Below are 26,006 nucleotides of genomic sequence, written 5' to 3' on the forward strand. Positions count from 1 at the left end.
GTGCAACCCACCTCCCTTACCTTCCTGCCTATCCTTCCTAATTACCTGACACCCTTGGATATTTAATTCCCAGTTATCACCAACCTGCAACTATGTATTTTCAGTAAGGGCGACTAAATCATACCCTTTTATACTGATATGCACAACAAGTTCATCAACTTTGCTTCAAATACGGCAGTCATTCAGATCAAGTGCTCTTGTATGCATTGTCCCTTTAGAATCTAGCAATTACATATGATTCTGTCACCCAATTTTACTTTATTCTTTTCTAATTTTTGCTTAGGTCTTTACATTGCTTCCTTCTGCCTTTCTGCCTGGACTCCCATCCTCTTTGCATTTTAGTCTACCCTTCCTCACAGTCTCTCTACTCATTGCAGCTACCTTTACACCAACTGCTGCATCTTCTGAGCTGATGCTGTGGTTCCCACCCACCCCTGCCAACCTAGTTTAAAGCTTCCCCAACAGCTCTGGCAAACCTCTCTGCAAGGATATTGGTCCCCCTTGAGTTCAGGTGTAACCCAATGATTTTCTACCCAATGATTCAAAAATCTGAAACCCTGCTCCTGTTATTCAATATAACACTCTTACCATTCTGTGTTCACTTGCCAGTCAAACAGCACTCTCCCCTCATCCTAAGTTTCCCTCCCATTGGTATTCTTACAAATTGTCCTGATGACTGTAAGGCCAAAAGCTTTGACAAAATGTGACAGTTTTCAACAGCATATTAAGTGCATTCGATTGAAATATAAGTCTAAAGATAGTTCTTAGATTTGCCTTCTCCTTGACTAGTCTGTGTCAAATTCAAACTTATAGTGAGGCATCAAATGACACAATAAAAGAGCACACAGGAATACATATAGGATGTTGTACTGCACCCTGTATTGCAAGCTCTCAAATTAATGAGCTGTAGTGATGGAAGAAAAATAACATCAAAGTATCACATTTACCAGCTATTTAGTTCAGACATAACACAAGTTAATGCACCCAGTATAGAGAATGAAATTACACTGACAAAAACATTCTTTGATGCTTCCTTCTGTTTTCAATTTCCTATTTAAAGCAATAAACAAGTAATCTAAAACGTTCATTTTCATTCTACATTACAGCCGTCCCAATGAGATGAAAGGATGTGTATCCGTAGGAGGTGATTCACTGGATTCCACATTCAGAATGCCTGCAGATGAAATAATTAACATTCATATAGCCAACCTTCACTAACTTAAAATGACCCAAGTGCTTCTAAGCTAATTAGTTACTTTCTTTGAACTCACTACTACAATATAGAGAACAAAACAGTTGGTTTGCACATATTAGGGTCCTATAATGAGATAAGTAACAACTAGAGTTGAGAGTGTACTGCTGGAAAGCACAGCAGGTCAGGCAACATCTGAGGAGCAGGAGAATCGAAAATTCATCAGGAATTTTGCTCAAAGGGTTTTTGCTCAAAACGTTGATTCTGCTGCTTGACCTGCTGTGCTTTTCCAGCATAACATTCTCGACTCTAATCTCCAGCATCTGCAGTCCTCACTTTCGCCATAAATAACAACTAGTCTGGTGTTGGTTGTAGGATAACTGTTGTCCATGAATCATTTACATCCAATGGGAAGTTGGTTTAAAATTTCATATTGAAGTAGCATTTTTAACAGGTAATGCTTTCTTAATATTTGCGCTGAATTGATCACCAAGATAATATGTCTAAATCTTTAGAGCTTTCTGATTCAGAGATTACTGAGGATGCTGCTGTCCAGCCAAGGCTAATGCACTAATTCATTTCCCTTTTGTGTACATACAATTGTATAAAGACTAAAGGTGAAGTAGGTTAGAAATAGGGCATGATTGACTGAAGGTAATTCTAGGTAAAAACAATGACTGCAGATACTGGAAACCAGATTCTGGATTAGTGGTGCTGGAAGAGCACAGCAGTTCAGGCAGCATCCGATGAGCAGTTCTTGGGCAATCAAAACTTAGGCATTACATCACGGCTGCTGGGAGACAGATGTAATTTATGTAAACATATTCATAGAATCTCTACAATGTGGAAGCAGGCCAATCAGCCCATCGAGTCCACACCAGTCCTCTGAACAGCATCCCACCCTATCCCTGAAACCCTGCATTTCCCATGACTAATCCACTTCACCAACTCATCCCTGGTCACTATGGGCAATTTAGCATGGCCAATCCACTTAACCTGCACATCTTTGATCTGTGGGAGGAAACCAGATTACCTGGAGGAAATCTGCGCAAACATGGGCAGAATGTGCAAACTCTATATAGACAGTCGCCTGAGACTGGAATCGAACCCGGCTCTGTGATGCAGCTGTGCTAACCACTGAGCCACCATGCTGCAATATTAATATTGTCAAAAGAAATTCTAAAACAAAAAGTTGGCACAAAAATGTGACAATAGTTAAGATTTGAAGAGAGGAAATATGAACAGATGTTAGATTTTTAATAAATACAGGAGAAAGTGAGGACTGCAGATGCTGGAAATCAGAGCTGAAAAATGTGTTGCTGGAAAAGCTCAACAGTTCTGTGAGGGCACAGATTAGAAAATGGAAGCTCTGTTTTTTAAGTTTCACCAAGTACGTTAGGTTATGTTCAATAAATGATTTTTACTTATGAAATTAATAAGAATATGAGCATAGTGTGGGTAGCATGTACCGTGGGTACAGCGAACTGCCCCACAAGAAATTGTAAAATGGGACTCCTGTTTGTTCCAGGATTCTGTAATCAACATTGTTAGAAATCATTTTCACTTTTGGAAAATATGGAAATGGAAAGGAAAATTAATAAGGTGTATACTAAGGGACCAATCATGACTGTCTGCCTGGTATTTCCATCAAGGGGGAAAATCAACTTGCAGTGTAGACATACACCGTACACAGTGCATCACTTACACAAGGCTCATGAATCCTGATTTGGAGGTGCTGGTGTTGGGTGGGTGTGTACAAGTTAAAAATCACATAACACCAGGTTATAGTCCAACAGGTTTATTTGGAAGCACTACCTTTCAGAGCGCTGCTCCTTCATTACAAGCACTGATGAAAGAGCAGTGCTCTGAAAGCTAGTGCTTCCAAATAAACCTGTTGGACTATAACCTGGTGTTATGTGATTTTTAACCTCATGAACCCAGTGTGAGGAAGAGCTTGAATGGTTTGACAGTCTGTTTATCTCTTATTTTTCTTATGTTCTTGAGTGACTAACATATTAAACATCAGTTCAGATTAAGCTTTTGTATAATTGTATTGTTAGAGTACTCATGTGGTGCTCAATTTGTGAAATGCAGCTCCTTACTGAATTACTGAAAATTACTGAAAGGCAGCTTTGTGCTAATGATTCTGAAATGCTGTAAGGTTCCTATTCATATGCATTGTGAGCACTAATTTCTCTGAAGCCTAACCAATTGTACAATAAATTTGCAGAATACCCCAGTGCAAAATGTCATCATGTTTGGCTGTTGGCTTTTATTTCTCAGCTCCTTTAAGCAATAGCACTTAATCTAATTGTCATTATAATTTGATGATTTTTGGAATTCCTTTCAATTCTTGAAGCAGCAGAGTCACGCGATAGCTTATGGAGCTCCGAAGGCAAATATTGGCGTTTTTTAAGTTATTCTTTCAGTCATGAGACAGCCATGTTGTCTGTTTCTTGCTGTATTGGGCTAGATTTGTATCTCAGAATATTAGAAAGATCTTTTAATTATTTATTTGTCAAACATCACAGAAATTTTAGGTGTGGGGCGGACTCACACTTAGATGCCGTGGATATTGTGTTGTAACCTGTACTGATCCACAGCTGGTAAAAAATGGTACCTGTGTGTCGGCCTGACAATTGAAATCCATTGAATGGTGTGGAGTGGTTGTACTTAAGCAGATGATATTGCCTTTGAAATTTAACTACTCTTGTTTTGAGTAGAAGTACCCTTTCAACAATATATGAATTGGTAATTACTTCCAATCAGTCTCCAGCACAGAAAATTACAAATGTGGAGTCTCATTCTTTCAGGTTTTATTTATTTGAGATTTTGATCAATGAAAAATTCTGTGCAAGTTTTAAAAACTTCCCTTCTTTTTACTCTTACTTAATCCAATCATTCTTTCCTTTCTTTTCATTCTGAAACTTAATTATTCTTCAGTACACATTCTTGATATCTTCTTCTTGGTATTCATTCTGTTACAATCACAAATCTGTAATAACGTTGGCTTTTTTCATTCACTCATGGGACGTGGGCAGCACTGGCTGGCCAGCATTTTTATTGCCCGCCCCTACTTGCCCTTGAGAACATGGTGGTGTGCTGTCTTCTTGAGCGAATGCCAGGTTGAGATTCTAAATCGTTGCTCACCCTGTTCATTCATGTTTCTGATGCCCTGCTTCTATTGCTGCACTGGTCTCAGCTCACATTTTCAAAGACATGCCACACAAAAATCATGAACATTCAAACATTCTTGGGGAATGACAGATACTGCCAAGGAACAGCAAATTTTAGACCACGACATTTGTCTGATAATTTTTTTTGTATCGGAAATGATCTAATTCTGTCCTGTTCCAAAATAATGCCAGGGATGCATATGCTAAGTCGGTAAAATGGATCCTAATGCATTTGGCTGCAGAAGAACACTGCACTTACACTGTTTGTTGCTTTCTCAATGTCAACACTTGACTACACCTCCACAGAGTCCAGTAATATAAATTACAAGAAAACAAAATGCCAGACATGTATATGTTTTAATTTCCTCTCAAATAACAGGTATTCTCGAGAGAAAACTGCTCAAAACTAAACTGGCAGTACTGATTTCACAGCTGATGTTTCAAAAATATCTGTCTCGGTTTTTTGTTTGATTCATGGGGTGAGGGTGTCACTGATTAGACCAACATTTAATGTCTATTCTGGAACCTTGAAACTGCTGCAGTCGCTGTAGTGTAGGTACACCATTGCACTGTTAGAAAAGGAGATCCAGGATTTTGACCCAGAGACACAGAAGGAATGATGTTTCACTTCCAAGTCAGGATGGTGAGTGGCTTGGAGGAGAACTTGCAGATGGTGTTCCTGTGTACCTGCTGTATTTCTAAGGACAGCGGTCATAGGTTTGGATAGTATGTTAGAGCAGCCTTGGTGATTCCTTCCCCCACTTTCATGAGAGAAAGTAGATTAATGTGTGGCTTTCTGGTTTGGAATTGTACACTTTTTGTGTACAGGACATACATGGGCTACTTTCCATATTCTGGATTAGTGGTGCTGGAAGAGCACAGCAGTTCAGGCAGCATCCAAGTAGCTACGAAATCGACGTTTCGGGCAAAAGCCCTTCATCAGGAATAAAGGCAGTGAGCCTGAAGCGTGGAGAGATAAGCTAGAGGAGGGTGGGGGTGGGGAGAAAGTAGCATAGAGTACAATGGGTGAGTGGGGGAGGGTATGAAGGTGATAGGTCAAGGAGGAGAGGGTGGAGTGGATAGGTGGAAAAGGAGATAGGCAGGTAGGACAAGTCCGGACAAGTCATGGGGACAGTTACTGAGCTGGAAGTTTAGAACTAGGGTGTGGTGGGTATTGTCAGGTAGATGCCAGTATTGTAGTTGTACTGCAACAGCTTGGCTAAGGACACAGCAAGCTCTGGAACATAAGTCCTCAGTACTATTCCTGGAATATTGTCAGTGCCAGAGCCTTTGCTGCATCCAGTGCCTTCAGCCATTTCTTGATACAGTATCACGTGGAGTGAATTGAATTGGTTGAAAACTGGCATCTGTGACATTTAACATCCAGTAGGGGGCCAAAGTGGATCATCCCCTCAGCACTTCTAGCAGTAGATGGGTACAAATGCTTCAGCTTAGTCTTATGCACTAATGTGCTGGGCACCCTTTCATTGGTGGTGGGGATATTTGTGGAGTCTTCACCTCCTGATAGTTGTTTAATTGTCCAGTACCATTCATGACTGGATGTGGCAAAACTGCAGAACTTAGACCTGATCTGTTGGTTGTTGGACCTCTTAATACTGTCTATTGATAAGACTGTTGTCAGACTAATAGTACCAAAAAATGTTGTGTCCCAGGGGATGATTCACCCTCCTCTGTTGGGTTGGGGAGAGGGAAGAGATCAGAACTATTTCTCTGACCCTGAATCTGCCCTTCAGGGAGCAGTCATTGAAACATCATAGAATCCCTACAATGGGAAAGCAGCCCATTTGGCCCAACAAGTTCACATTGACCCTTCAAAGAGTATCCCACCCAAATCCATTTTGTTGCACCTTGTGATTTTTCTGAGAATGGCTAATTAACAGCCAGAAGACAGGCCCATTGTCTAGTACAGGTCAGTGATGGCCTCTGAGTGCAGTTAGAGACTTTGTAGTTTGAGAGGAGCAACAGGCTGTGATGGAGGGTAAATGCGATGGAAGGTGCTTCAAAGTGCAGCTGCCCTCCAGGCAAGGTCCTGAATCAAAAGTCAATCTTTTTGCCAGCCCCCCATTGTGAGGATAGTGGGGAGGGAACCCAGAGTGCAGCCAGCAGCTGCTGTTCAATCAGAGAAGGATGTCATTGAATTAAAAGTAAATCTGTATGGAGTGATGTACCCAGTGTGTGTCATTAAGAGGCTGCCACATCATCCATAACTGGCTCCTCCCAGCTGTAGGAAGCTGGACCCTAACTTGAGAATCTCAGTCAGCCTGTTTTCATTGGACTCAATAGGCTTTTGAAGATCCATTTTGATAATGCTCTGTGTTAAATGTTGGGCTTGATTTTGATATAACCACTGGGATGGCTACCCAAGGAATTTCCTTCTAATTTTCTCATCTCTTTTTGAACTCAATTATAATCCAGTCATCAGCACCACTGGAACATTAAGTGGAAATCTGTGTGTGTGCCATAAAGCAGTGAATACCAGGAGCACTCACAGAAATGGTCTGATTTATATTCATTACTGCACTGTTGATATAGTCTGTTCTGCTGTGCATACTTCTTATCACTCATACACTGTGTTCAGCATATAGGCAATTTAGCATCACTATCCTGAGCTGACCTTTCAGTACCACATGATGTGAATACAAATTACTTTGTACTGATGTGGAAAGTAACCTATTCAGGAAGTACACAGCTTCCTTTTCTGTCAAAAATTACATGTGCATGTTCTTCAAAGTGGCCAATAAGAAAAAAAAGTGTTGATTTCATAAGGGTTATGACAATGTTTAGATTAGAAAAGTAGTTCCTATTAGCTAATGGAACAAAGAACAAATCAGATTCATGGTTTTGTCCATGAAGTGCAGATTGGAAAAGCCCATCTCAGTTCAAGCTTAATCCTTTCCTAATCTAACCTGCATTTCCAGTTAGTGGTCAGAAGCAGAAAGCTACCCTCAGTGAGTCCCTCTAAAACAAGTGTGGTGAAGGCAAATATACTGCCCCCTACTGCCATCCCAGTTGAGATCAGCCTTTCTCAGCAGAGGCAGAGATCAAACCAGGGAAATTTGTGGTCTCTGTGGCTTAGTTACTCCCTAGATAAACACACTGACCTTCCCCATTATGGGAGCCCTGTTGTCAATAAACCTACTTGTGGCAAGAAAATTCACCAAGTAAAATTGTCAAATGTCAAACTTTCCAGTTAAGTTCAGTGAATGTCCACAGATCTCATGATAAAGTAAACTTCTTGCCATCAGTTCTTACAGAGGTTCAAATTTTAAAATGCATCACTGTGAAAAATTGCTTGTTGGGTATACTTGATGTGTAGCTCCACTATAAGAATGACTAAATATTGGACTTGCCTACTACTGTGATTAAAGTTATTGGATCCCTTTCAATCTAACTCTTTATTTTAGATTTCATTTCTTAATATTCCAGGATGTCTCAAACTGTCAGCAACATTTTATTTTGAAGTTGCTCATGGAAAATTATATGTGAGGATAACAAAAAACTTAGATGTCTGAATTGTTTACTTCAGAAAAACATGCAGATATTTTAAAATTCAAATCTTCTGAGAAATCCAATCTCCTCTTGGAAATATTAAAAATGTAAAATAGTGTTCCAATTATGCTGTTTGATGTGTTCAAAATACTTGAGTATAAAATGTAAAATGGAGGGACTAAAGTGATCCACAGCAGTTTTACCTGATATCATGGCCATTGAGAATCTTGAGGGATGTGTGTATGTTCAGTGAGCTTTCTGTTGTGTTTGTTGATCTTTACACTTTGAAATATGTACAGCTGGTTCATATTTGCAGACCACATTAACAAGAATAATGTCACTCCCATAGAATGAACAGACTCTGTTTTCCGATGCCTGGTGAGAACAATTAATGGGAAGAGAGTAAGATCTTGATACAAATGTCACTTTAATTCTTTGAACTTAGCATCACCTGGTTTTCATTGAATGCCTATTGTTTTTTGCATTTTTCTGTAACTCGAGCAGAGGCAGACCATAGCTTCAAGATCTTACCAAGGTTGCTAGACAAATTAATGGGATTGTACAACTGTGATTTTTTTGTCAAGAAACCTCTCTACTACCTGCTGTCATCTCTGACAGATCAAAGATTTTCTATGTGGAATCATGGCCGCCAAAAAGCATTCTGCTCTTCCATGTTATTACAACGAATGTGCCTTGAGATAGCTCAACCCTATTGAGGAGGAGCAAAAATCCCCTCCAGTTAACTCAAGCTTTCAAGCCCATAAGAAATTCGGTTCTGTAGCAACCAACTGTAGATCCCAGGCATATGGATGTGAACCAGAGTCCTCACAACTTTGCATTCATATTTGATCTTCAAATGAGCTTCTGGCTAACTGTACAAACAGCGAAAGACACTGCCTTTTTCCATTTCCAGAACATCATCTGACTCCATTCTTGCCTCAGCTTTTCTGTGACCAAAATCTTCATCCTTCCATCTGCTGCCTCCAGACTGGACTTCTTAAACATCCTTCCCACTGGATTTGCACTGCCTGTTTATTTGTTATCCTCCGTGCCTGGGAGTTGTTGCCAAGGTCAACTGATGCCATAATATCACATGACTTCTTCCACTTGCTCCAAGAGAGCATCCTCAGTCAGTACACAAATCCCAATCCTCACTTTCAGCGCCATTAAGCATTTCAGTCTTTACCATCTGAGCCAGCTGGTACTACTCATAATTCTACCCTCCACAGTAGCTTGATTGTGACCTTGCAAATCCATCTCAGCTATCAGCCCTGTGGTTCATGACCTATATCGGCTCCCAGTTAAGCAACATCCTGGTTTGAAACTTTCATTCTGGTTTTCAATTCCCTCCATGATTTCACTCTGCCCATTTTTTGCAATCACCTTCAATCTGCCATTATATTTGTGGTCATCCAATTCTGACATATTTAAGAACCTGGATTTAAATTTGTCTGTTGTTAGTGCTATATCTTCAGTGGCCTAGGCCTCAGGCTGCCCAGTGGTTAGCACTGCAGCCTCACAGTGCCAGAGACCCAGGTTCAATTCCCGCCTCGGGCAACTGTCTGTGTGGAGTTTGCACGTTCTCCCCGTGTCCGCGTGGGTTTCCTCCGGGTGCTCCGGTTTCCTCCCACAGTCCAAAGATGTGCAGGTTAGGTGAATTGGCCATGCTAAATTGCCCGTAGTGAATGGGGTAAATGTAGGGGACTGGGTCTGGGTGAGTTGCTCTTCGGAGGGTCGGTGTGGACTTGTTGGGCCGAAGGGCCTGTTTCCACACTGTAAGTAATCTAATCTAATCTAATCCTCATAAGGTTGCTCTCTCCTCTAAGATGCACCTGCTACTTTGATGAAGCTTTTGGCCAACTGCTCTGATATCTTATGTGTTATGATGCTAAATGCTCTTGTGAAATATTCTGGGGCATTTTATTATGTTGTCTAATTAAGAGAATTGCTGTAGTAGGACCTTTCCTAGGAAAACATTTTGGGCATAACTTCATGCAGGAAGCAGAACTCCTGCTGAAGAAGCCAAAGGAAAGGAAGTAACATTGCTTTGACCAACAGTTGGATCCTCTCAAGGCACATTATCCAAATGGCTAATCAAGTGGAGACTAATGAGTGGTAGAAGCCTGTGTGAAAAGTACCCAGCCAACTCAGAGGGTCAGCAGTCCCTGTGCCATGAGGTGTCTGGTGCTGAGGCTGAAACTGTAAGAAGATAACATCTGAATGGCTAAGGTACCCTCCAGGAGGGTTAGGTGAGGTTGGGAGATGCAATTGCCAGGCAAGCCTACACTGTTATTTTGGAAGAAGGGGTTGCTGGTAGGGTTGGTGACATCATTGTAATGGGAATGACCAATTTTTCTGGGGTTAGGCCCTTTGTGGGTGATGGAGTGTCCAGGAAGAAATGTCCAACACCCCAACTCTAACAACTCTAATAGTTTCAGCAATTTTAAAGGCCTGGTGACCTGACATTTTAATGCAATAAAAGCAGACGGGGTTAAGGTGTTGGGGCGGTGCAGAGGCAAGGCTTTGGTGATGAGTTGGGGAGCAAGGAGGAGAAGGAGGAGAGTGGGGTTGGGAGGGTTAGAAAGAAACAGGTGAAGTGAGCGACGGCATGGGGCGAGTGAAGGGGAAGAGTAGGAGAAAGCGGGATGGGTGAAAAACAGCTTGCAGGGTGGGGAGAGTAGATCAGAGAAGGAGGAGCGATGAATTAGAGTGGAGGTTGAGGGAAGTGGGCAGAGAGGGTGAACGATATGAGGGCATGGGGAGGAAGGGGTGTGGAGGAGGGTTGATTATACTAAGTAATTATCATAATTATAATTATTTTAATTGATACTGTTAACATTATAATGCTCATTGCCTTCATTTGTCTATGTTAAAGAATCATACAGTTCACACCACTGTAGCTGACACTTAGAAAAAAATGATTGATACTTATGATTTTGAGCTAAAGAATTTCTAGATTTATTCTAAATTTTGTTAGTTTTAAGAGAACCTCAATTGTGCTTAAACATCAGTTCTAGGAGGAGATAGAGGCTAACAGACCCTTGAGCTGGCTTTGCTATTCAATAAGACCACAGCTAATCCTAAACTCAACTCATGTCCAACCCATAATGCCTTGTGATTCCCAAATACCTATCAATATCCTTAATGAACACAATTAAGATAGAGAATTCCAAAGATCCAGAGGCCACTGACTGAAGAAAACTCTCCTCATCTTTATCCTGAGATAATTCCTTTACCCTGAGACTACTTCCTGCCCCTTGTTCCAAACTCTCCAGCCAGGAAACAGTCTCTCAGTATTCACCCTGTTCTGGCTATCGGATTCCTGTACGTTTCAATGAGAACACCTTTGAACCTTCTAATGAACAGAGAGCATAGGCCCATTATACTCTATTGATCTTCATTGTACAACTCTTGTCATTCCAGGAATTATTACAGTTGATTGTCATTGCTTAATCTTAAAGACAATATATCTGTTGTAAGGAAACCAAATCTATACAAGCACTGATACAATATATACATGCTCCAGGTGTGATCTCACCAAAACCCTGTAAGACTGCAGCAAGACTTCTTTCCTCATGAAACGAAGGCAGATATACTATTTGTCTTCCTATTTGCTAGATGTTCTTGCATATCCATTTTCTGAATCTCATGAGGAAGAATACCCAAATCCCTCAGAACATTAACATTTAATACTTCTCATCATTTGCAAAACAACATCTAATTTCCTTACTATCAAAGTAATTACCTCACACTTTAGCTCATTACACTCCTCCATCCTGCCCTCTTCCCCTCCCACATAACAAATCTACATCCTTTGCACACTCTTTGGCCTGGATTACTGCTCCTGGATTAGGAGCATGCAGAATCAAGATATTTCCTGGCACTGCAAACCTGAGCTGGGTAAAACTGCCCCCGAAGTTGGAATGATCATTCTGGGGAGCAGGGTTCCCCGGTGGGGGGGTGGGGGTCATGCCAGATAACCCCAGAATGAATCTAAAATATGCAGCAGCCCTCAATCTTCAAATCCCACTCACCCCTTGCACAATGCCCATGCTGCATGCCAAACTGTGCCACCGCATGCCCCCGCTCATCCTCATGGCTCCTCATACCTTCCTATCATTTGTCCCTTTACTGACCCTGTAACTCTTCTCACCCTTTGTTCACCCATCATGTGCACCCCCACGCACTGTCCATGGTACTCTATAGCATCATGTCATCTTAATGCTAATACATTCCAAGATTCATTTGGCACTTTTGAGAGTTCCATTTGAAAACTCACATTAATAGTTTAAGGTGGATGACTGTTAATGATTTCAAGCATTTTTATCCACATTTCATTGATTTTTATCAATTCCAATCAACTCTATTAGAGGGTCAAAACCAAGCCTATATGTCTTCCTCCCTCCTTGCTTTCTTCCCTAACTCGTGTTACCCACACTTGGCCCCTCTGCCTAATGTAGATTGTAAATATCCGAAGGCCCAACATGGATCCTTACTGCACTCGAATAGGAACACCAACTAACCTGAAAATGATCAATTTATTCTCACTCTGTTTTTTGTCCTTTGGCAAATCTGTCACCTGAGACTGAACATTCCAAATTCTGGGGAAATTTTACCTAGGTTCAGGTTTGCAGTGCTCAGAAATATTCTGCATGTATCTGATCCATGAACAAATACCCAGCCAAAGAATCTGCAAAGGATGCATTTAATTACTGAAAACTACAAATACTGGAGCTCACAGCAGGTCAAGCAGCATCCATCATCATCTAGACTCGAAATATTAACTTGCTGTCTCTCCATGGTTGCTGTTTGACCCGCTGTGATCGCTAGCTTTTGTAGTTTTCAGTATAGATTGCAGCACCTGCAGTAATTTGTTCCTGCTGTTGATGCATATTCATTAAGGGGAATAAGGCCATAGGAGGAGTGTAATGAGCTTTGTGTGAGAGGAATTACTTTGATTGGGAGAAGATTTGAATTTTTTTTAACAAAGGATAATATATTATTAACCCCACCCTCATAAACCATTGTCTTGTGCATCATCCTTTATTGTGACACGTCATCAAATGCTTTTTGTAAGTTCTGATATTAATTATCCACTGGATTTCCTTTACCTTTCTTGTTCGTTACATCCCCAAAATAACCTAATAAATTTGTCAAGCACAATTTGTCTTTCATAAAACTATGCTGCCTGTATCAAGTGGTGTTATATTTTTCCAAGTGCTGTGTTAGCACTTAGTTCATAATGGATTTCAACATTTCCCTGATGACTGATATCAGGCTAACTGACCTATAGTTCCTGCTTTTCTCTCTTAATCCTTCCTCGGACAATAGTATTGCACCTGCTAATATTTCAATCTAAAATCTAGGGACTGAATCTTATCAGAAATAGTGTGTGTTTGTTTTTGCCTGTTTCCTGGAAGCTTTCTTGTTGCAGAGCCCAGCACCTTTTCTCATGCTAACATCTGAAATATGTTTCATTAACCACACAACAAACCCTCAATGGCACCCTGCCAGTCCTGTTGTCCCACTTGCCATAAGTGGTAATGCTTACCATTACCGGGAAATCCCAGGATTCCTGGCACCACAGCCATTGTTAAAAGGCCACTGTGCACCTGATCAATCTTTGACAGTCTGAGGTTGCTCTTTATCATACAATTAGTGGGACAGCAACCATAAACCAATCCTTCTTAGCGCACATGGGGAAACAGCTGACACTTCATTGCAAGTACAAGTGCACTCACATGTCTTACCAATCCTTAGCAAAATCCATCTTACAGTCCTTTCTAAGTTAATGCTACTTTTTCCCCAATGCTGAGTATAGCCCAGTATCTTAATTTATTGTGGGACCATCTCGTACAGAAAAGCCTTCAAAAGCTTCAAAGCATTCACATCTATTCAGCAATAACAAAAAGGAACAGACAGAGACTGTATGCGTTCTGAGTCAGTAGACTAGCAGGCATTGAGTGATCACTGAAGCTAGCTCTCGCTTACTGGATCTGGGTGTCCGGCCTGATTTGTGGCACCTAACATTGCTGGTCGCTGTGTTGTCATGCAGACTGTCATCTCCCTGCTGCTCAATATCCTTATCTTCCTCCTCTGAAGATTGTTCCCTCTCTCCCAGCTTGTTTGTCTCCATCACATCCCTTTTTTGCCTACTCCAGTTGTGCAGAGCACAGCTCGTTTGGAATTTGAGGCACACAGTGTCTGCAAGGCCAACCTAGACTGATCAAGGCATGTCAGAGCCCCATCTTCAGGAGAGTCATCATCTGCTCCACTGTGGCCCTGACCTGCATTATATCCTCTGTTACCTAAATCCAGGCTTTGTATAATGAACCCATCAGACATTGTCAAAGAGCATGGCCCTTTTCCCCCAGTAACCATATTTGTAACCATCCAGCTCTTGAAACAAGCAGAAACATGAGAAATCTCAAGGATATAGATCTCATGGAAGCTGCCGGGATATCTGGCACAGACATCTCAGTTGTGATTTTTTATTCAGTCATGGGATTGTTCTTCTGTAATTGTCTAGTGGACAGTTAAGCACGTTGCTGTGGGTCTGCAGTCACATATAGGCCAAATCAGGAAATGACAGCAGTTTCCTTCCCTGAAGTACGTTTGAGAACCAGATGGGTTCTTGTGACAATGACAAGTGGTTTCATGGTCATCATTAGACTCTTAATTCCAGATTTGTTATTGAATTCAAATCCTACTATCTACCAGGGAAGGATTCGAACCCAGGTCCCCAGGCATTACTGGGTCACAGAATTAATAGCCTACTGATAACACTATTATGCCTTCAGCTACTGATGGTACTGATGAACAGAGGGGTTTACATTTTCGATTGAATAGAAAATTTTTCTAACAATGAACTCAACTACGTTATGAAATGGTCTTCTGAATGTGATGTTTGCACAGTCTATCACACCCTGCACCAGGGGAATGCCAAATGTGCTGACAAAGCCTAATACTCGGGCTGTAGCACTGACCTGGGAAGTGACATGAATGAGTATAATCTGTCACAAATTGCATTGGAAATATCCTTAATACATTTGTGAGTGAATGATTGGGAGATATTGCACAGGTGTCCAGTTGCTCCTTGGAAGGAGCCAAATGCATAAAAGTCTGAACAGAGCTGTCATCTTCATGGTCACCATGATAGAATGCCACCCATTCCTTCAGGTCTTATGTCCCCCTCCAGAACTAGGCATTATTCTATGACACTGTCCCAGGACATCCTCAGTCTGCAGCCACACTTCAGACCCTCATCTGGAGAAACTGGCATCAAGGATGAAAGACTCTGGTCCTCCTGTACCTCCTCTGCAGCCTGAGGGAACCTTCAGTTGCGATCTCCTCATGTGGAGGCTGTTCAGTATCTGCTGGAGGTCGTTGTTCGTCATGGGCTTGCTGAAGCATCGGTGCCTTTGTGCATCAAGCACCAGCAACAGTACCTGCTGTGGCTTGATCCATCGGTTTCACTTACAAAGGACAACCATGGGGAGCAGAAAAGACAGAACAGGTCCTTAGTAATGTGAACAGTTAGAATTCACGTCACTCACAACTGAGGCGTTAATATACTCTTCTGTACAGTGAGACATGGAGCACTCTGACAAGGAAGACCATTCAATGCCTCCACATGAAACTTTAGCATAAAATGTTATTCTGATGAATGAAATTCCAGGGATTTTATAACGAAGCAGTAGGAGATTCTAGGTGCTCCATGAACACTGAGACCTTGCCCTTCCAGTGTAACAATAATCAGGAAAAGGTGCATCGCATAGAAGAACATGTTGAAAAATAATTACCTTTCAAAGTGGCAGAGAATCCGTTCCATGCTCCTGTGTTGCCCCAATGAGATTTTGCATTTATGCTTTATGGCCCACAGGTGTCATTTTTAACGTTGCCTGCATTGACATCTCCAGAGAGGGACTTTCTTCAACCTCCAATCTTGTGTCAAGATTGCTGTGAAGAGCATTTCATATGCATGGTCGCATGATTACAGATGACTTAAACCTGTAATGTGTAAATGTCTTATTAACAGTGATTATGTTAAGTTTTTCATTCTCATTATCATCTTGGTTCCTCATTATATCTGATATGCTTTTTGTGCCTTTCACTGTGAAGAGAGGCAAACAATAGTTTAACAATTTCTTCTTTGCATAACTTTTCATTTTTTCTGAATTTTTGATTGAGGGCTGAAAGGGGTTGGTTTAAAAAACCAAAGATTGTTGAAGGACTGTTGCACTTTTTAAAAGCAATTTACCTGACACCCATCGTAAGTGCTGTTGACACTACTGTTTGTTCAAGTCGTGAAGAAAACTATTAGAGATGAGCTGGCCTGAAGAGGCTATGTATATATTTGGCCAGCAACAAGTGGCTGATTGGTCTGTGGCCTAGTGACTGGTTATCGATGACAAATAACTCCCTTCTGCCAGCAACTATGTCATTGGCTTGCAGGTAGCTGAACTGTTGAATGTGAGAATGTTTGGTCAGAATCAGTCATACATTTGATAGAGATGGGGCTGCATTTCAGCTCTGCTGACAAACATCTCAAGCCTGAAGATTTATTGATTTCCCCTCATCAGTTGCTGGAAGCTGTGACTTTACTAATACAGAGACCTTTTGAAGTGTGAGCCAGTCACCCTGTGCTTCCTGCAAACAAGTCAAAATATTTGAAGAGGGAACGTCGAGAAACAGCAAAGGGGTCACCTCAGCAAACCCTGTGGACAAATATTACTGAGCAGCCTTTGCAGTCTTGCCTTCTACCCAAAATGCTCAGGTATTTTTGCATCTGTTCATGTATATGTAGAAGGGGAGTTTTATAAGACCATAAGATGTAGGAGCAGAATTAAGCCATTGAGCCCGCCCCTCCATTTGATCATAGCTGATATGTTTCCCAACCATATTCTCCTGACTTCTCCCTTACTAGTCATGTTAGTGTTTTAACTAGTAGAGTTATGTATTAGTGATTCATAGTTGTCTCCTTATTTGTCACAAATGGCAATTTTTATTAAGTACAAAAAGCTGGTCTGTGTTTATGTCAATCTGGGTGTGAAAGACAGGTAAGCTAGGGATTTTTTTTCACTTTAAAGAGTTTTTCACTTTTGTGATGACTTTGGGAATAGTGGAGCTTGATTTCAAGTGCTGTGTACCAGTGAGGTGTAACACTTGTTACAAGTTGGCCTGCCTCAGCCTCTGAAGGACACAGGTTTACTCCTGCTCTCTGTTCCTGCACTTCTTCTCCATTTACTTTTGTATTCACTTCCCTTTTTTTTGTGATCCTTTACTGATTTCTTTAATTTTCTGAAAACTCTAGTTGACTGTTTTTGTTGTCTTTTAATTTGATGCTATCCTAAATCTCTTCCTTTAGCCTCGGATAGATTACTTGTGCCGTGGAGTTTTCATTTCTCAATAAAATGCATATTACTTGAAAATTGGCAGAACCTAGCCATATTGTTAATTGCATGAAAGATAACATCTGGATCATCATGCCATTCTCCCAAGTTTTTCTCTGACAAGGAGGTGATATCTTTAATCACGACAGAAGCTTCAAAACTCTCAGTTGTAGTTGCAATGAATGATATCTATACCGAACACAATATTTATTACCTTGATTATTCTGTTTCCTACTTCTACCGTTGTCCTCTTCACTCTGCCCGTGTGAATGACATTCTCCACCACAGGGCTGTTGGCCACTTTGGTCATCTGCCATGCTGACTTAGCACTCATCCATCCTACTGACCTGTGTATTCACACAGACAGCAGGAACCTTTGGATTAGGAAAAGGAGCAAGGCTCCTCTAGCCATCAACCTGGAGTTCCCTTAGTTACTGGCAATCAATCTCCTGTTGATGCACATTATCTTAACCTGTGACCACGTTCCAAGCTAAGGGATGTGCCTACCTCCTGGATTAAGGTATCCAGGTAAATCTCTCCCGAACAATGTCTGTCACTTCAAGAACTGTCAGCTGAAGTTCCTCAAAACACAGATACTTAATGTGGCTGTGGTTGTCCAGATTGCTGTGCTCACAAAAAAATATACACATGCTGCAGATGTTGCACACCAATTGCACGGCCATTCCTATGTTAACCTTGTTTAATGTATTTAATTAATTAAAAATAACATGCATAATTGACCTAACTTACAATAGTTAATTTTTATTTAATTACTTGATCCATTAAAGACAATGTCTCACCAAATTGTCAGCCCTCACGATCTGTTTATGATGCACTTATAATACACTTAGTTCTTCTATAATGGTATGCTTGCATTCTTGTGCAACCCCACGTTATAGAAAAAAATCACTTTAGAAACAGCTCTTAAAGTGTTGGTGCCATAATCGAGTTATAGCCAACACATTTAAATTTTTGCACTTTAGAAATAAAAACCCCAATTTGTCAATCACGTTACAGTGAATTTGTGTTGACGAAACACACATTGCAGAATGATCTGTAATTCTATGCAACAATTGCTTTTTTTTTGATTTCCCTTGGAGTTGAAGACAATGATGTTTATCATCTGTTTTGTTTGATAGGGTATGCCTGCTAAATCTGATCTGCGCTGAAACTTTCAATAACAAGGATGACAAGTAATTAGGGCGACATGGTAGTTCAGTGGTTAGCACTGCTGTCTCACAGCGCCAGGGATCCGGATTCGATTCCAGCCTCAGGTGACTATCTGTGTGGAGTTTGCACATTCTCCCCGTGCCTGTGGGGTTTCCTCTGGGCACTCCAGTTTCCTCCCTTAGTCCAGAGATGTGCAGGTTAGGTGAATTGGCCATGCTAAATTGTCCCATTGTGTCCAGGGATGTGAGGGTTACGTGCATTAGTCAAGGGAAATGTATAGTATAGGGGAGGGAATGGTCTGGGTGGGTTACTGTTTGGAGGCTCAGTGTGGGTTTATTGGGCTAGATGGCCTGTTTCTCACTGTAGAGAAACTGTTTCTCTATGAAGGACACGATAACATCTTTGGATGAGCTGCTGACTTGATTTCTTCTTGCATTTTTTTTCTCTCTGATTACTTTCAAAGGAAGCCATGCTATTTTCCCATTTGGTGGTGTAAGACGCAAAGGTCCTGAGTGAGTATCTCCCAGGACATCTTTCCTGCCTGCAGCCCAGTAACAAATACTCAGTTAGCTTCCTGCTCACAGAAGTTTGCTCATATCCAGACAGGAGGCCCCAGGCATTGGACTTCTTTGAGAGAGGGATCTAACCAGGCACCTGCTTGTCTTTCGCTGGCTTTGCTTTAAGAAGAAGGTTCACATTAAACACCTATAGAATGTATGGTAAAGCCTGGCTCACATATTAATTTGTGATCTCAAAATAAATCTTCAACATGAAATTTTATTCTTCAGAGTTGATTTGAATTTGGTTTACTAGTCAGAACTTGGCTTGTAGCAGCAGTAAAATCAGAATGTCTTGTTAAATGGGTCACTGTTACTGCTTGCTATTTTGATCAGAACGTATACAATGGTGATACAGACGCTTGCCTGAATCAGACTGGAGCCATATCAATCTCACCAATTTGGGGAAATGCATCTTGGATGTCAGTTTCAAGTTTGAACTGCAAGTGGATGTCTTTGAAGGGATAGCAGGAGGTTGTTCATTCAAAAAAAACCCAAGAACTAACAGGTTTCATACTCTAGGTGGGGTCAGGAGATGTAAGAGTGTTCCTCCTGTGCCCACACCAAGCATCCGGCTGCAAGAAGCATGGTTCAGGTCTTTGTGCCAGTCCCTAGAATTAGGCTGTGAATGTTGACTGGCTCAGCAAGGGAAAAGGCTGGTTCTGTTCTCTCCCAGAAGCACTGTGCTTCAGCAGGACCAGCACCTGGATCTCACTGGTACAATGGAAATGAGAGTTAAGGTTACTAAGGTGCTTTGGCTGCCTGCTGGCAATAACAGGTGCCCTCTCACCTATGCTGGTAATTCAAATTGCCCACTTAATTCTTCTCAAAATGTAAGCTCTGGGCACACAAGCATTGTTCTCTCAGCTTGGTCATCTAAAAATTGTGTTATTAAATTTCAAAAAGCCTCTCAAACGATATTCCCCTCATCCAACACTACATTTCTCTTGAGAGTGGGTGTATTATCAACTGTATGTCCTTGTACATATACAAGTTGACTTTTCAACTCACAAACAAGCTGAAATTACCGCAAAAACCCAGCAGGTCTGGTAGCATCTTTGGACCAGAAATGTTAACTCTGATTTTTCTCCACAGTTGCTGCCAGACCTGCTAAGTTTTTCCAGCAATTTCTCTTGTTTCTGAATTCCAGCATCCGCAGTTGTTTAGGTGTTTTGACTTTTCACCTCAGTAAGTTTTAAAGAACAAAAAACTTTTTGGTATATTTGAACAACCTTCACAAGTGACTTCCTCTCATCAGGCACTGGTTTCCTTTCGAACATGGGAATGCTGGGAACTGATCCGCTATCTGGTCTCCAGAAATCAGGTAGGGTAATTTTTGTCAAAAGGCACAATCACTTGAAATTTTAAATCTAATTTGTGATTAACAGTCTGCAAAACTAATGCATTAGTTTACAATCTCATGATAGTTACACTAGATGCTTCCAGGCTCCTTTAGACTCACCTTTTTTTTATCTAATGCAGCTCTTTCAAAGCTCCACCTTTTAATTCTTAAATGACACCTTTGCATTTCTTTCAACTTGCCTTCTATTGAGATTCAGTTTCTTATTTCTTCAAAACAGATAGAAGGGGTGGTATGGGAGACAATGAGGAAATAGTTACATTGCATTCACATTGCTCAGTCAGATATTGATTAATGTTATGGTGTAAACTTATTATCAGGTTACGCTTGGTATTCCTTTGTGTGGAATATTCTAATCCCTGCCAAGCACCATCTTATTTTAATGTTTTTTATTCCTTTGGAAAAATCCCAAGAGGTGATACACTTGATTCAAAATTGATTGATTTTTATCGCACAGGACTTGACAGTATATGGCAATGTTGAGTTGCTAGATTGATCCTTGTAAATGGTGTCATATGCAATGACAAAGATGCAACTGTAATCTAGTGAAAAATAAACTGAGCATTTTGCTTGATGGATAGTTCCTTAGTCATTCCAGGCAGATTGTTTTTACCGTTGAGTGATGAACAGTACTGTTTTCTTCCTGGAATGATATTCTAATCTTTTCATTAGACAGATATCATAAGAAATTGGTATTCTTGATCCAAAACTGTTGGTAAAGCAACTGAAAAGTATATATTCACTTTTAAATAATGTACGTCAGTAACAAAATACTTTGTTTCACTACCAGCCTTCCCTTGCAACCGTAAAAGATGCAAAACTGCCAATACACCATCCCCCTCACCTCCATTCAGGGCCCCAAACAGTCTTTTCAGGTGAGACAGAGGTTCACCTGCCTCTCCACCAACCTACTACTGGATTAGTGGTGCTGGAAGAGCACAGCAGTTCAGGCAGCATCCAACGAGCAGCGAAATCAACGTTTCGGGCAAAAGCCCTTCATCAGGCCCGAAACGTTGATTTCGCTGCTCGTTGGATGCTGCCTGAACTGCTGTGCTCTTCCAGCACCACTAATCCAGTATTTGATTTTCAGCATCTGCAGTCATTGTTTTTACCTTCTCCACCAACCTAGTTTACTGTATCTGGGTGCTCCCAATGTGGTCTTCTCTACATCAGGGAGACCAAGCGTAAACTCAGGGCATGTTTCATCGAGCATCTCAGCTGGGCCCACAGGGGCCGACCTGACCTCCCAGTCACCGGCCATTTGAATTCTCCTTCCCACTTACTCCCAGCTACCAACCGGATTCATTCTTCCCATCGACCAACCAGGTCCTATCCTCTACCTATGTTCATCCATCCCTACCACATCACCCTATCCCTCTCCCCACCTAAAACACGCCCCCACCCACCCCTTTATCTGCAGCTCCCCTTACACCCAACCCCAGTCCTGAAGCAGGGTTACACCCAAAATGTTGTCTTCTCTATCTCCTGATGCTGCCTGCCTTGCTGTGTTCTTCCAGTTTCCTGCTTGTCTACTTTTCATCAAGCTGAATACAGAAGGTTCAGAACAGATAAAAAGCAAATAGGAGAAGCAAAGAGAGATCGTGAAATAAGCCTGGCAGCTAAAGTAAGAAGAAACCCCAAAGTCTTGTCTCAGCACATTGATAGTAAAAGTGTGTTAACAGACAGAATAGGGTGAAATAATGACCAGAAGGGGATTTACACATCGAACCAAAAGCATGGCTGAGCTGTTAAATGAATACTCTGACCTTCCTGACAAGGTAGATACTGCTCAGGCCATGTTGATAAAAGAGTAACTTCCATCTCTATAAGGGATTCAATTGATAAGGAGGAGGTATTTGATAAGCACTTAGAGTTCATAAAACAATGCGACCAGATGAGATGCATCCAAGAATATTTAAGGAAGTGAGAGTAGAAATTGCAGAGGTACTGACAATAATCTTTCAATCTTCCCTGGATTTAGGGGTGCTGCTGGAGGATTGGACAATTGCAAATTGTAAAGGTTGCCTCAGCAATTATAGAGTAGTCGGTTTAACTTTAGTGATTTAATTATTTCATGGAATGCTAGCATCACTGGCTAGGCCAGCATTTTTTGCCCATCTTAATTACCCAAAGGGCAAGTGAGAGCAACCACATTGCTGTGGATCTGGAGTCACATGTAGGCCAGATCCCCGAAGGGCAACAGTTTCCTTTCCTAAAGCACATTAATGAATAAGATATTTTTCAATGACAATTGACAATGGTTTCATGTTCATCATTAGACTTTCAATTCCAGGTTGTTATTTAATTAAAATTCCACTACCTACCATGGTGGAACATTAACTAGGTCTCTGGAAGCACTAGTCCAGCGACAGTACTCCAGATCATCATCTTCTGAACGAAACAATTATTATGGAATTGGTAGTGATCTGGTAAAATGTGGATTGATTCAGAAGAGTCAACATGAATATGTTAAGGGAAAATCGCTAACTCACTTATTGGAGATTTTTCAAAGAGGTAATAGTGAGCTCAATGAGGGAATGCCACTTGATGTAGTGCATGTGGACTTCAAAAAGGTGTTCAGTAAGTGAGACTTCCAGAAGGTATTCACTATAGTGCAACAAAGCCAACTTTTGAACAAAGTTAGAGCTCATGTAATAAAAGTGACAGTAGCAACATGGATACAAATTGTCTGAGCAATAAAAGATGGAGAACAATGGTCCATGGGTATTTTTCCAGTGGGATGAAGGTTGGTAGTTGAGTTCAGAGATCAGTATTGGGACACTTGCTTTCCCTGATATATAAATGACCTAGAACCAGGTATGTAGTGAACAATGTCAAAGTTTGTGGCTGAGAAAACTGGGCAAACTGTAAATTGTGAGGAAGACAGTGTCGAGCTTCAAAAGGAGACTGACACAATGGTGAAATGGTCAGAGACACGGCACAGGCAGTTCTGATATGGTGGCTCCGTGGTTAGCACTGCTGCCTCCCAACGCCAGGGACCTGGGTTCAATTCCAGCCCAAGGTGACTGTATGGAGTTTGCACATTCTGCCTGTGTCTGTGTGGGTTTCCTCTAGGTGCTCCGGTTTCCTCTCAGCATCCAAAGATGTGCAGGTTAGGTGAATTGGCTCTGCTACATTGTCACATAGTGTCCAGGGATATGGAGGTTAAGTGCATTAGTCATGGGTAAATATAGGGTAGGGGGAATGGGTCTGGGTGGGTTATTCTTCAGAGGGTCAGTGTGGACTTGCTGGGCCAAATGGCCTGTTTCCACGCTGTAGGGATTCTATGCTTGTATGAATGTGACCGAGTGTGAGGTGATGTACTTTGGTTCAAAGAAAATGTAGAGGTGGGTCTGAAATAAAAGGTGTTCTTCTAAAGGGTGTACAGAAACAGAGAAATCTTGGGGGTGTATATGTACATGAGCCATTAAGTGTGGCGGTTCCCCATGGTAGGCTCAATCAGAAGGTCAGGAAGAGTGGGATACAGGGGAACTTAGCTGTCTGGATACAGAATTGACTTGGCAACAGAAGACAGCAAGTGATAGTAGAAGGAAAATATTCTGCCTGGAAGTCTGTGGTGAGTGGTGTTCCACAGGGCTCTGTCCTTGGGCCTCTACTGTTTGTAATTTTTATTAATGACTTGGATGAGGGGATTGGAGGATGGGTCAGCAAGTTTGCAGATGACACAAAGGTTGGGGGTGTCGTTGACAGTATAGAGGGCTGTTGTAGGCTGCAGCGGGACATTGACAGAATGCAGAAATGGACTGAGAGGTGGCAGATGGAGTTCAACCTGGATAAATGCGAGGTGATGCATTTTGGAAGGTCGAATTTGAAAGCTGAGTACAGGATTAAGGATAGGATTCTTGGCAACGTGGAGGAACAGAGGGATTTTGGTGTGCAGGTACATAGATCCCTTAAAATGGCCACCCAAGTAGACAGGGTTGTTATGAAAGCATATGGTGTTTTGGCTTTCATTAACAGGGGGATTGAGTTTAAGAGTCGTGCGATCTTGTTGCAGCTCTATAAAACTTTGGTTAGACTGCACTTGGAATACTGCGTCTAGTTCTGGTCGCCCTATTATAGGAAAGATGTGGATGCTTTGGAGAGGGTTCAGAGGAGGTTTACCAGGATGCTGCCTGGACTGGAGGGCTTATCTTATGAAGAGAGGTTGACTGAGCTCTGACATTTTTCATTGGAGAAAAGGAGGAGGAGAGAGGACCTAATTGAGGTATACAAGGTAATGAGAGGCATAGATAGAGTCGATAGCCAGAGACTATTTCCCAGGGTAGAAATGGCTAACACGAGGGGTCATAGTTTTAAGCTGGTTGGAGGAAAGTATAGAGGGGATGTCAGAGGCGGGTTCTTTACACAGAGAGTTGTGAGAGCATGGAATGCATTGCCAGCAGCAGTTGTGGAAGCAAGGTCATTGGGGACATTTAAGAGACTGCTGGACATGCATATGGTCACAGAAATTTGAGGGTGCATACATGAGGATCAGTGGTCGACACAACATCGTGGGCTGAAGGGCCTGTTCTGTGCTGTACTGTTCTATGTTCTATAGGCAGAGACAGCTGATCATGAAGCATACGATATCCTAGAGTTCATAAATAGAAGGACAGAGTACAGTAGCCAGGAGATTATAATGAGCTTCTGTAAGACATTGTTTTGACCTGAGCTGGAGTATTATGTACAGTTTTGGACACCACACAATAGGAATAATGTGAATGGATGGGAGAGAGTGCAGAAGTGGTTAGTGAGAATGGCTCCAGGAGGAGGCATTTCATTTTTGAGGAAAGATTGGAGAATTTGGGTTTGTTTTCATTTGAAAAAAGGTACGCGAAGAGGAGATTTGACTGCTGTTTTCAAAATTGTGAGGGATCTGGACAGAGTGGATCAGGAGAAATTGTTTTCCCTTGCAAATAGATTGAGAACCAGAGAGTAGAAATTTAAAATATTTTGTCAAAGAGGTATATGTGAGATAAGAAAAAAGCATTCTTGCACAGCCAGTAATTATTGTCTAGAAAGCACTGCCTGGAAATGTGATGGATGTAGGTTCACTTGAGGCATTCAAGAAGCCATTGGACAGTTATTCAAATAGAAACAATGTGCATGAAGGCAAAGACAGGAGTTTGGCAGTGTGTTAAAACACTCCAAGAGCGAGCTCCAAAACAATGAGTCGAATGGCCTTTTTCTGTATCATTCAACTTTTGTGATTCATTGTTATTGAATGCTCATTTCTGCTCAATATCTGCTTTTTCCAAAACTCTTGAAGAAGAACTTCTGACTAAAAATTAACAAAATATTAGAACTAGCACAAAGAAAAGGGCATCTGAAAGTGTTGGATTTTTTTTTGCTTATAATCATCATATGTATTCATAGCCCTTTGTGATACCAGAATTGTTCATTTGACACACACACAGAAGAGGTTGTTGAGAAATGCAGCTGGAGTGGAGGTGATTGTAATTTTGATCCAGGTTTAGCCTTCCGGTCGATAGTGTACATGCAGGAGTGTGCTTGCTTGTGCTTCTTAAATGTATGCCTGCTACTAAGTGCAACATATCACAAATCTTACTTTCAAAACTTTTTTTCTGACATCACAAATACTTTTATGCTGAGTTCTTTTTTTCTCTCTTTAGATGTAGCTTGAGC

The 26,006-nt window shown here is 41.4% G+C and overlaps 1 protein-coding gene across 2 annotated transcripts in view; it reads left to right on the top strand.

Annotated features, from left to right (window-relative positions):
• The window catches only part of prkcea (protein kinase C, epsilon a), a 589,489-nt gene that overhangs the window by 315,804 nt on the left and 247,679 nt on the right, over window positions 1-26,006 (top strand). Inside the window, exon 3 of one of the 2 annotated variants that reach the window (XM_072580649.1) lies at window positions 20,256-20,321. The exons of the other annotated variant lie outside the window; for it this stretch is intronic. Within the exon in view, the coding sequence (XP_072436750.1) occupies window positions 20,256-20,321 (66 nt within the window). The remainder of the gene's footprint in view (window positions 1-20,255; window positions 20,322-26,006) is intronic. 2 annotated transcript variants of the gene reach the window in all.

Source organism: Chiloscyllium punctatum, chromosome 11 (assembly GCF_047496795.1).
Source record: "Chiloscyllium punctatum isolate Juve2018m chromosome 11, sChiPun1.3, whole genome shotgun sequence".
Classification (NCBI taxonomy): Eukaryota; Metazoa; Chordata; class Chondrichthyes; order Orectolobiformes; family Hemiscylliidae; genus Chiloscyllium; species Chiloscyllium punctatum.